Raw genomic sequence first — 12,332 nt, 5'->3', positions numbered from 1 at the left:
AAAACAGCAGGCAAATAAATGACCAGCCAATAAGACATAACCAACAGAAAAGGAAAAGAGAATCGATGGCAGCTAGTAGACCGGTGACAACGACCGCCGAGCGCCGGCCGAACAGGAAGGGGAGCCACCTTCTGTGGAAGTCGTGACAGTCAGGAGTCAGCTAAGCTGGAGTCCAATCAATGAGACGAGATTGTAGATGTTGGTTAGAGCTGCCAGGCCCTATAAAAAATGTCACAACATTTGAGTTTGCTATTCACAAGAAGCTTTGCCTGATGTGAATCATGCCCCGAACAAAAGTGATTTCAGAAGACCTAAGGTTAAAAATAGTTGACATGCATAAAGCTGGAAAGAGTTACAAAACTATCTTTAAAAGCTTTGATGTTCATCAGTCCAGGGTAAGACAAATTGTCTATAAATGGAGCAAGTTCAGCACTGTTGCTACTCTCCCCGGGAGTGGCCATCCTGCAAAGATGACTGCAAGAGCACAGTGAAGAATGCTCAATGATGTTAAGAAGAATCATAGTGTTAGCTGAAGACTTACAGAAATCTCTGGAACATGCTAACATCTGACGAGTCTACAATATGTAAAACACTAAACAAAAATGGTGTTAATAGGAGGACTCCACAGAATAAGCCACTGCCGTCCAAAGTTCACAACAGAGCACCTGGATGTTCCACAGCGCTTCTGGCAAAATATTCTGTGGAATCTGAAGTTGAATTGTTTGGAAGGAACACACAAGACTATGTGGAGAAAAAAATGGTACAGCACACCAACATCAAAACCTCATCCCAACTATAAAGTATGGTGGAGGGAGCACCGTGGTTTGGGGCTGCTTTGCTCCCTCAGGGCCTGGACAGCTTGCTATCATCGACGGAAAAATGTATTCCTACGTTTTATCAAGACATTTTGCAGGATAATGTAAGGCTATATGTCCATCAATTGAAGCTCAACAGAAGTTGGGTGATGCAACAGGACAATGACCCCAAACACAGAAGTAAATCAACAACAGAAGAAAATTTGCCTTCTGGAGTGGCCCAGTCCTGACCTCAACCGACTTAAAATGTTGTGGCATGACCTGCAGAGCGGTTCACACCAGACATCTTAAGAATATTGTTGAACTGAAACAGTTTTGTAAAGCTTAATGATCCAAAATTCCTGACAGTTGTGCAGGTCTGATCCGCAACTATAGGAAATGTTTTTTTGAGTTGCTGCCAAAGGAGGGTCAACTGGTTAGTAAAAACTTCTTAGGGATAGGTGTCTTGCAGTGAAACTGGACGGCGTGTAAGTCAAATAAATGATAATAAATATTATGGATTTAACATTGAGGTACATATGTGTCATATCGGCTCAAAGCTTAAATTCTTGTTTATCTAACTGCACTGCCCAATTTACAGTAGCTATTACAGCGAAAGCATGCCACGTAACTGTTTGAGGACGGCACCCCATATCAACATAACATTTTTTTCACCGGCACAGATTTCATACATTCACATATATAGATTTAATATTCACCTTTTGAAAATCTTCCTCTGATGTGTCATCCAAAGGGTCCCAGTTATAACATGTGTCATTTTGTTAGATAAAATATTTTTTTATATCCCAAAAAATCTGTTTAGTTGACGCCATCGATTTGAGTAATCCACTCGTTCAACTTGCAAAGAAAGGAATAATATGTTTGTATTTATTCCACAGACACCCTAAAATGTAATCAAACTATAATATTTATTTCAGAAAGTACTTTATTTGTTTTTGAAGTTACAAACCTGAAACTTTGAACATAGACTGCTGACACCCAGTGGAAGCCATATGAATTGCATCAATATGACAATATACAACATGACATTTCTCTTGCATTTCTAAGAGGACCTTATAAATATAATTGTGCTAAAGGCAAAATGTAATATTCAAAAATATAAATTTACTAATAAAAAAACACACTTCTGTGTTTTCTATAAGGAAATCGAGCAGTACATTAAGACCATTATACATTCTTCTAATAAGAAAGCTGTTATAACAATCAATATGTGTGCATCTTTTAAGGTCTTTGTATAATCTGTCATTTGTTGTACCCCCTAGCATATGTTATCATTGTCTGTTTGTATACTTATATGTATACTGTTTTTTCTCTAATAAAAAAAATAAAGAAATGAAAAAAATACAATTCTAAAGGATGGTCTCGCCCAAAAAAAATCCCAGTTAGTTTTTCTTTGGATTTTCTCCTACAATATATTTTGTGTTATATTCTCCTACACTATTTTGTAATGGCAGATTTCCTCTTCGTCTGAAGAGGAGTAAGGATCGGACCAAGATGTAGCGTGGTAAGTGTTCATGACGATTTATTAAAAATGAACTGAACACTGAAATTCAAACCAATAAACGATGTGATGAAACCGAAAAAGTACCGTGTGGCGACAAACACTAACACGGAAACAAACACCCACAAACCAACAGTGAAACCCAGGCTACCTAAGTATGATTCTCAATCAGAGACAACTAACGACACCTGCCTCTGATTGAGAACCATACTAAGCTGAACACAAAAACCAACATAGAAAAACAAACAGACTGCCCACCCCAACTCACGCCCTGACCATATTAAATAATGACAAAACAAAGGAAATAAAGGTCCGAACTTGATAATTTTGACATTTATACAAAATTCTAAGTGTTGTTTTTCCAATGGTACCAATTGTATGCATATGCTGGCTTCAGGACCTGAGCTACAGGCAGTTTACTTTGGGCATGTCATTCAGGCAAAAAGTGGATAAAAAAAGGGGGGCCTATCCGAAAGAAGTTAAATCCAAGGTTTCACATACTTTTCCCACCCTACACGGTGAATGTTTACACGTTCAATAAATACATGAGCAAGTATAGTTGTTTGTGTTTTATTAGTTTAAGCATACTGTTCGTCTATTGTTGTGACTTAGATGAAGATCAGATCAAATTTTATGACTAATATATGCAGAAATCCAGGTAATTCCAAAGGGTTCACATACTTTCTCTTGCTACTGTATGTTACTAAAAACCAATGAGAAGATGGCACGTGGGTATATGCTTCTAAAAATAAATTACGAGATGGGAGATGCAAGACTTGCAGCGAATTCTGCGTCATAAATAGAATAAACTTCTATTTTAGCGCCCGCCGTGTGGGTACAATGATTGAATAACGTGCGTGTACATTTATTTTTGCAATGCTCACGACCGGTGCATGTTACAGCGAGCTGTCATTAGACCACGCACTTCACGCAAGTCTTCCTATCATTATCAGGAAGTCTACCACTGTCTTCACAGTAGGAATATGGTGCGGTGGGACTAAAGTTGGATTCAGACATGTATTTATTATTTTACGACTTTATCTTTTTACCCAATTATACATTTTACCAACATAAAAATATATATCCCACATTGTCTAGTGTATTTTGTTTTGTCGATATTTTAAAAAATGACCGAAAACTGTTTCCATCAGGCCTGTCGTGACATTTTTTATCGGACATGTACTTTACTCGCATAAAAAGCTTGGATGTGAACTTGGTTTATTAGCCTACAGAAGCATTTCCCAAACTCGGTCCTTGGTTTTGCCAAAACATTTCAAAATTGATTAGAATCTTGTTATTTGAATCAGCTGTGTAATACGAGGACAAAAAACAAAACGTGAACCAAGATTGGGAAACCCTGGCCTACAGCTAAAATATTGGAACACACTGAATTGACTTCCTCTCTGATTACAGGTACGTTTTCAGGTGCATTTTCTCAGGTCCACCCACCCACTCTTTAGCCCAATGAAACATGTCCGAGTGAACCGTAACTATGTCGTTTCCAGGAAGTGATCCTCAACCGGAGTTCTTTCAACCGCCTACAAATCAATCTTGTCTCTAGTTACCAAAGCCACAGCTATGTCGTAAAAATTCGTGAAAACAAAACATCGCTTTTTTGGTCTTAATTCAAAATTTGGCATAAGGTTAGCACTGTGGTCAGGGTTAAGGTTAGGTTTAAAATCAGATTGTAAAACAATACATTGTCGAAATGGGCGGTGGTTAAGCCTAAATGGAAGATGACAATGTATTTTCGACCTAGGGTTTACCATAATTATGAATTTGTGGCTGTGGTAAATAATGACGACACCAACATAACGAGGCCCCATCGGGAAGCAACAAACCGGCTTGAGTAGAGCTCGAGCTCAACAACGTCAGGGCTGACGACAAATTCAATAGGTGAGAGATAACGTGCAGACAGAACGGCACTTGGGGCAAGTAACATTACATGTTTTTGAGCGATCATTTTTAGGAATTGGCGTTTAATCCATATGCATAATTATGTTTCTAATAACGTTTACATTCCGCAATACTTGAGCTAGTGGGGTGGACTCTGGGGCCTGGGCAGGATTTAAAAGCCAGGGCATTTCCCAGCCGAGACCGGTAGCTACTAGGACCCGGTTGCTGACAAGATCAGCTGGGCAAATATTATCGTCCTTGCTGGTGTGTTGGGGAAATAGTATTATATATCCATTTAATGTTGCTATATTTTTCTTGAGGCGTACAACAAACCGTTTGTGTTGTTAACTTGATATCGCCGTCCATAGTTTGCTGCTGCTGCTAACGTTACTACATACCCTCACACTAGGTCCTAAATAGACACCGCGGGAAAAATGGCGGACGACCCCAACGCAGCAGACAGGAACGTGGAGATATGGAAGATAAAGAAGTTGATCAAAAGTCTGGAAGCTGCTCGGGGGTACGTGTGGACATGACTAGTGGAAGACATGACAAATGCCTGGTTTTGTCAGTGACTTTCTTCATCATATTGAGCCACTAACTGGAAGTTAATGGTACCAGGCCCATATATGAGCTAGCTAACAATTATTTTAGTATAAGTTTTAGCTAGCTTACTAACTAGCATGTGGTGTTAGTTTTAATGTTTATTTGAACGCATAGCTAGCTAGCTAGCTAGCTGACAAGCTAAGTCACATGTCAGTGGCAGTGATCTATGTTTCGAAAGTTTGAGTAGTCATGTAGCTAGCTAATGTTACCACAGCAAACGTTAGCTAGGCAGTTATTCGTTTTGTAACTTCAAGGGCTTCTTTACATTCACAGCTAGCTAGCTGACAATACTAGTCTCTGAAATTCACAGCTAGTTAGCCTACTAGTATGATCCGCTGACTATCTAAACCTACACATTATTTTAGTATAGCAAACACAGCTGATGCCCAACCATATCTAGGTCATCTTTACATTCAAATTGTTTGACACTGGACAAGTTTTCTGCTTTAAATTGTAATTTCATGGCAGTTTTCACTTAAGTTACAACTGTCAGTGCCACATCACGCCTTGACTGGCTGGCAATAGACCTGTCAGCTGGAATAGCTGATGTAGTTGATTTTAGATCAAAATGTCAAGCAATTCCTATGCCTTTCAGTGACCTTAGCTTATCTACATTCCACACCTGTCCTGTGCAATGAGCACTCCCAAGTGGTTGTCTATATAGTGCAGTGGGTCGAGTTGTTTTGAGTTCACTCTGTGAACAAACTACTGTGACCTTCACCCCCTTGACTAGGGGCAGCAGAACTTGTGGCCCACACCTGTCAACATAGTGCAGTGGGTCAAGTTGTTTTGAGTTCACTCTGTGAACAAACTACTGTGACCTTCACCCCCTTGACTAGGGGCAGCAGAACTTGTGGCCCACACCTGTCAACATGATGGTCAAAACAAAAATGTGAAAATATGAAGACCACTACTGTAGTAATGTCATCATCTGACAACCTGTCATAAGAGTTTGCCTTAGAGCAGTCAGGTTTAATACTATACGTGTATGAAAAGGTCTAGCTTGCTTAGGTAAACCGGAAACATCTGTAGGACAGGTTTAGCTATCCATAGTTTGTGGTTCTTGTTTTTACAAAGTTGTTTCAATAAATAGCTTGCCGACATATTTTTGCTTGACTTACTGTGCAACTTACTTTCTACTCAAAGGATGTGTTTTAACATGGTTTTAATGCAGTTGATCTCCTCTCAGGAATGGTACGAGTATGATCTCCTTGATTATCCCTCCAAAGGATCAGATCTCCAGAGTGGCCAAGATGTTGGCTGATGAGTTTGGCACTGCATCCAATATTAAAAGCAGAGTCAACAGGCTCTCTGTGCTCGGAGCCATCACCTCTGTACAGCAGAGACTCAAACTTTACAATAAAGGTGTGTATGTGTGAAGTCAGTAGTGAAACCCTCTCTCTCTCTGTATGAAGTAATTTGGGGTGGTCCTGGCTTGGTTACGGGCATTTCTTATTTCAATCAATTGATCTCTGAGAGCTAACTTATTATTTTTTTACCCTGCAGTGCCTCCCAACGGCTTGGTTGTATACTGTGGCACCATTGTGACGGACGAGGGCAAAGAGAAAAAAGTCAATATTGACTTTGAGCCTTTTAAACCCATCAACACTTCTCTATATCTCTGTGACAACAAGTTCCACACAGAGGTAAGGTTGTTCAACACTCTGGGTTCATTACATTCCCACCTTACTATCTTTCCTATGGGCCTATTGGCTTATTGTGACTAACTGGGAAATAAGGAGTTTTGGATTGCACAAAATGGTATTTTCTGATCTAAAAAAATATCTGTGTTGCCTGTTTTGGTGAAACAAGTTGGTGTTGTGTGTGTGTGTAGCCTGAAGTTATGCATAGCTGACAGTCAATATTGACCACCTTCTATTTAGATGAGAAATGACATCTTACCTAATGTATTTTCTGTCTCTTAGGCTCTTACAGCCTTGCTGTCAGATGACAGCAAGTTTGGTTTTATTGTGATTGATGGAAGTGGCGCCCTCTTCGGAACCCTGCAGGGAAACACCAGGGAAGTGCTGCACAAGTTCACTGTGGACCTACCCAAGAAGCACGGTTAAAAACCCTACATTCACATGCAACATGCACTCATGAACAGAATTACAGCCAGCCTGTCCACACACAACCACGTATAACAAATGGTCCTCTTTCAGGCAGAGGAGGGCAGTCTGCCTTGCGTTTTGCTCGTTTGAGGATGGAGAAGAGACACAACTATGTCCGAAAGGTGGCGGAGACGGCAGTCACTCTTTTTGTTTCCAATGACAAGGTCAACGTAGCAGGCATGGTCTTGGCTGGTTCAGCTGACTTCAAGACGGAGCTCAGCCAGTCCGATATGTTTGACCCGGTCAGTATCTCCAGACCCACCATTCCAGGGTTTTCTGGTGCCATTGTCAGCATTGCCATTGTAGCATTATACGTCTGATATGTGATCTGTTTGTTGACTGATGAATTGCTGACTCATGTCCATGCAGAGGCTACAAGCAAAGATCCTGAAGCTGGTTGACATATCATATGGTGGGGAGAATGGGTTCAACCAGGCCATTGAGCTGTCCGCAGAAGTGCTTTCCAATGTTAAATTCATTCAAGAGAAGAAACTTATAGGTACTTGGATACAGCTGATTTGTTCATTTGTGTGAATGTCTACTCCAATATCTATCATGAGTGTCTCTCTGGCATGGACATGATCCATCCTGTTGTCATATTGATAATATAGAGGACCTCTTCTCCCAGGACGATACTTTGATGAGATCAGCCAGGATACAGGGAAGTACTGCTTTGGGGTGGAAGACACACTGAAAGCCCTGGAAATGGGTGCTGTTGAGATTCTGATTGTCTACGAGAACCTGGATACCATGAGATACATCCTGAGATGCCACGGAGCAGAGGGACTTGCTATGGTGGAGAAGGGTACAGGTATGTAAATGATGTGCGCCCTATACAAAATGCATTCAGTTGCGGGATTCTGGTCTTAACACGTCTCTCTATTTCTTGCCCTATCTGTCTGTTCTGTTCAACCTTTTCCACTGATCCAGATGAGAAAACATTGTATTTGACACCAGAGCAGGAGAAAGACAAGTCTCACTTCACAGACAAAGAGGTCAGTGAGAAGTTCTTTCCATAACCTACACAAGTGTATGAAGGAAGTTCTGTTGTAGTTCTAGAGGCTCTTTTTAAAATGTGATGTCATTTAGTCTATTAAATTTCACCTGTGTCTACTTCCTGTGTTTTGCATCCACCACTTTTATAAGGAGAATTCTCATAAAAGGATCTCACAGTTTTCCCTGATCTACTTTTTTGGGTGTGGGTGTATTTCTACAGACTGGGCAGGAGCATGAGCTGATCGAGAGCATGCCGTTACTTGAATGGTTCGCCAACAGCTATAAGAAATTTGGAGCCTGTCTGGAGATTGTCACTGACAAGAGTCAAGAAGGATCCCAGTTTGTCAAGGGCTTTGGTGGAATTGGTGGTAAGAGTTTGATTATACATTCATAACTAAAGGCTTTTACTATTATTCTGGGGTCATATGAATATATATAAACAAATATTTTCTCTGTAATGCACCTCTGCAGAGTTACCTAAGACTATGATTCTTCCTTTACTTCACCTCCACAGGGATCTTGCGGTACAGGGTGGATTTCCAGGCCATAGAGTACCAAGGAGAAGACGATGAGTTATTTGATTTGGATGACTACTAGGTAGTTGAGACTGACAAGAAATGAATCAATTGAAAGGCTTTCCCTGATTTGACCGAGATACTGGTGGAAGGAAAGCAAGTAGTCAGGAGGGAGACCCAGACCTTCAAATAAAAGACATGGATGTGATGCCGTATATCAACGTTTCCCTGACTTGAAGCAGTGACTCATCACCTGGCTGGATGGAGCTAGTCTTGGTTTGTTCCTCTCCACTCTACATTAATGACTGATTCAAAGTGACTGACAGCAAGGCCACACTCCTCCTGCCTGCTTGGCCTTCTCTAGGCCACACTGATAGGTTATACAAATCTATTTTTGTCATCACTCCCCACCTTCTTCCAACTCAATTTCCTTTTATTTTTTAACATTTTTACTGGTACCAGCTGCTGTTGTGTTTTGAGATTCTGATTATTTTGTTTTCCTTTTTTAAATCAAATTTATGTAGAGGGCAAGGAAATAATGATTAAATTGGAGCTGCTTTACTATCCCATACCCAGTCCCTGCCTCCCGTCTCATCCGATCTTTATTTCAGCACCTGCTTTATTTTGTCCCAGCTCCCCCCTGGTAATTTATTCACTGTCACATGTGCTGTACTCTTAGCCCGTACTGTTTTCTTGTATGTTATTTCATTTAGAGGACCCTTGCCCTTTATGACTCATACAGAGTTCCCAGAGCTGAGATTTAGGTTTGTACGTCTGCCTTTATATTGCCTTGTACACACACCACTATTAAGCATAATGAACCATGCCCTCAGTGCTGTGACCATTCATACTTTCACCCCCCCCCCTGTTCCACAGAGACATGTGTCCAATGTTTACTGTGATTGATTGGTCAGTTTGGCACTGCAATTCAGACAATGAGAGCCAGTGTGCTTGTTGCCAGGCAGTTTTGTATGTCTTGTCTTCCAGGCATGTTACTGGGTCGTGTTCAATACTGAACAACCAGTTGAAGAGTGTGATTATGATGGCCCAGGGGGCAGTTACCATACGGTGTGCAGTATGAGTTCTGTGATTTTTAGATGGTTACAGCCATGTTGATCAGGCCACCACCAAAGCTGTTGAAGAACGGTGTATAGTGTTTTTGGGGAAATGTGTCATTCAATACAAACCGGCGTGCAATGTTAAACGTTGAAGTGTTCTGAATGCACTCCTGGTATGAGCACTCTATAGGCAAGAAGATTGCCCACCAGGGATTTGGGGGGGGGGGTTGGTGTCACACTTTTTCCCCATCCATAGCAAACCGCTGATTGTAAACTAATTGCATTCTAAACTGTAGAGCTTGATTATTGGCATCACATGCTTTGTTAACATGTGTAGACTAACAGTGAAATGCTTACTTACTCGTCTTCCCAACAATGCAGATTTTTCTTTTAAAGACATAATAGAATAACATACACAATGATTCATGATGACTTGGCTATATACACACAGTAGTACTGAGTCTGCAGGGGTAATGAGAGAATTATGTACATGGAGGGATAAAGTGACTAAACAACAGGGTAGATAACCAACATATGTGATGAGTCCGACTTAGTGCCAATGCAGATAGTCTGGGTAGCTATTGCTTAACTATGTAATTAACTATTTAGCAGCCGTGGCTTGGGTGGGGTAGAAATTGTTCGGGGTCGTGTTGGTTCCAGTCAGGCGTTTCAGCTGGGGTTGGGGGAAATGTGACAATCAGGCCCCTGAGGACTGGAGTTGCCCATCCTGATCTACATCAATAGAAATCTGTATAGTTACATTTGAGTACAAAGGTACTGGATGTGAATGACTAATGGCTCTGACTGTCTAGTCTTTCCCCTACCATTATATATATACATAGGGGAGAAAAAGTATTTAATACACTGCTGATTTTGTAGGTTTTCCTACTTATCATAGGTACACTTCAACTGTGAGATGGAATCTAAAACAAATCTAGAAAATCACTTTATGATTTAAGTAATTAATTAGCATTTTATTGCATGACATCAGTATTTGATACATCAAAAGCAGAACTTCATATTTGGTACAGAAACCTTTGTTTGCAATTAGAGAATGTGTTTCCTTTAGTTCTTGACCAGGTTTGCACACACTGAAGTAGGGACATTGGCCCACTCCTCCATACAGACCTTCTCCAGACCCTTCAGGTTTTGAGGCTGTCACTGGGCAATATGGACTTTCAGCTCCCTCCAAAGATCTATTGGGTTCAGGTCTGGAGACTGGCTAGGCCACTCCAGGACCTTGAGATGCTTCTTACAGAGCCCCTCCTTAGTTGCCCTGGCTGTGTGTTTCGGGTCGTTGTCATGCTGGAAGACCCAGCCACGACCCATCTTCAATTCTCTTACTGAGGGAAGGAGGTTGTTGGCCAAGATCTTGCGATACATGGCCCCATCCATCCTCCCCTCAATACGGTGCAGTCGTCCTGTCCCCTTTGCAGAAAAGCATCCTCAAAGAATGATGTTTCCACCTCCATGCTTCACGGTTGGGATGGTGTTCTTGGTTGTACTCATCCTTCCTCCGAACACAGCGAGTGGGGTTTAGACCAAAAAGTGATATTTTTGTCTCATCAGACCACATGACCTTCCATTCCTCCTCTGGATCATCCGGATGGTCATTGGCAAACTTCAGACGGGCCTGAACACGCGCTGGCTTGAGCAGGGGGACCTTGCGTGCGCTGCAGGATTTTAATCCATAACGGCGTAGTGTGTTACTAATGGTTTTGAGACTGGTCCCAGTTCTCTACAGGCCATTTGACCAAGTCCTGCCGTGTGGTTCTGGGCTGATCCCTCACCTTCCTCATGATCGTTGATGCCCCACGAGGTGAGATCTTGCATGGAGCCTCAGACCGAGGGTGATTGACCGTCATCTTGAACTTCTTCCATTTTCTAATAATTGTGCCAACAGTTGTTGCCTTCACCAAGCTGCTTGCCTATTGTCCTGTAGCCCACCCCAGCCTTTTGCAGGTCTACAATTCTATCCCTGATGTCCTTACACAGCTATCTGGTCTAGGCCATTGTGGAGAGGTTGGAGTCTGATTTTAGTGTGTGGACAGGTGTCTTTTATACATGTAACGAGTTCAAACAGGTGCAGTTAATACAGGTAATGACTGGAGAACAGGAGGGCTTTTTTTAAGAAGCCCTAACAGGTCTGTGAGAGACGGAATTCTTACTTGTTGGTAGGTGATCAAATACTTATGTCATGCAATAAAATGGATATTAATTAATTAAAAATGATACAATGTGATTTTCTGGATTTGTTTAATTTTCAGTCTCACAGTTTTCAGTCTCACAGTGTACCTATGATAAAAAATGACAGACCTCTACATGCTTTGTAAGTAGGAAAACCTGCAAAATCGGCAGTGTATGCAATACATGTTCTCCCCACTGTAGGTAACTGCCAAAATATAGCAAATAAGTAAATGAGGGATACAAAGTATATTGAAAGCAGGTGGTTCCACACAGGTGTGGTTCCTAAGAATTATATGCTTATGGTCACGTATAAAAATGCTGGGCAAGCCCAGTTGCCGATTATTTGGGCTACCATGGCTATGCCCCCTATAGGAAGACAATGCTCCCATCCACAAGGTATGAGTGGGCACTAAATGGTTTGATGAGCATGAAAACAATGTAAATCATATGCCATAGCCGTCTCAGTCACCAGATCTCAACCCAATTGAACACTTATGGGAGATTCTGGAGCTGCGCCCGAGATGGTGTTTTTCACCACCATGTCCAACAAAACACAATGATTGCATTTCTCGTGTAATAATGGTGTCACATCCCTCCAATATACTTCCAGACCCATGTAGAATCTATGCCAATGCGCATTGAAGCTG

General features: G+C 41.4%; 1 protein-coding gene across 2 annotated transcripts; it reads left to right on the top strand.

The window, feature by feature from the left end:
- The first annotated feature begins 3,865 nt into the window (after positions 1-3,865).
- Positions 3,866-9,016, top strand: LOC124008277 (eukaryotic peptide chain release factor subunit 1). 2 transcript variants are annotated; one of them, XM_046319433.1, is made up of 11 exons: positions 3,866-4,212; positions 4,622-4,732; positions 6,008-6,183; positions 6,325-6,464; positions 6,744-6,882; positions 6,981-7,171; positions 7,299-7,428; positions 7,558-7,740; positions 7,860-7,924; positions 8,146-8,293; positions 8,440-9,016. In XM_046319433.1, exons 2-11 carry the CDS (start codon positions 4,647-4,649, stop codon positions 8,520-8,522), a joined length of 1,341 nt encoding a protein of 446 aa, XP_046175389.1. In that variant the 5' UTR covers positions 3,866-4,212; positions 4,622-4,646; the 3' UTR covers positions 8,523-9,016. The 2 variants fall into 2 exon arrangements, with proteins under 2 accessions (XP_046175389.1, XP_046175396.1); XM_046319440.1 differs by having other exon boundaries at positions 3,866-4,247.
- Positions 9,017-12,332: the final 3,316 nt, after the last annotated feature.

Source organism: Oncorhynchus gorbuscha, linkage group LG02, assembly GCF_021184085.1.
Source record: "Oncorhynchus gorbuscha isolate QuinsamMale2020 ecotype Even-year linkage group LG02, OgorEven_v1.0, whole genome shotgun sequence".
NCBI classification, from domain to species: domain Eukaryota; kingdom Metazoa; phylum Chordata; class Actinopteri; order Salmoniformes; family Salmonidae; genus Oncorhynchus; species Oncorhynchus gorbuscha.
The sequence above is the reverse complement of the archived record's forward strand: the minus strand, read 5'-3'. Positions and strand labels throughout refer to the sequence as shown.

What these genes read in the sequence shown, in the direction of transcription:
- LOC124008277 (XM_046319433.1), top strand. Translation starts at nt 4,647, where the DNA reads ATGGCGGACGACCCCAACGCAGCAGACAGGAACGTGGAGATATGGAAG. An exon ending in AGTCCGATATGTTTGACCCG is followed by an intron (nt 7,172 to 7,298) that starts GTCAGTATCTCC and finishes ATGTCCATGCAG; the next exon opens with AGGCTACAAGCAAAGATCCT. An exon ending in CTCACTTCACAGACAAAGAG is followed by an intron (nt 7,925 to 8,145) that starts GTCAGTGAGAAG and finishes GTATTTCTACAG; the next exon opens with ACTGGGCAGGAGCATGAGCT.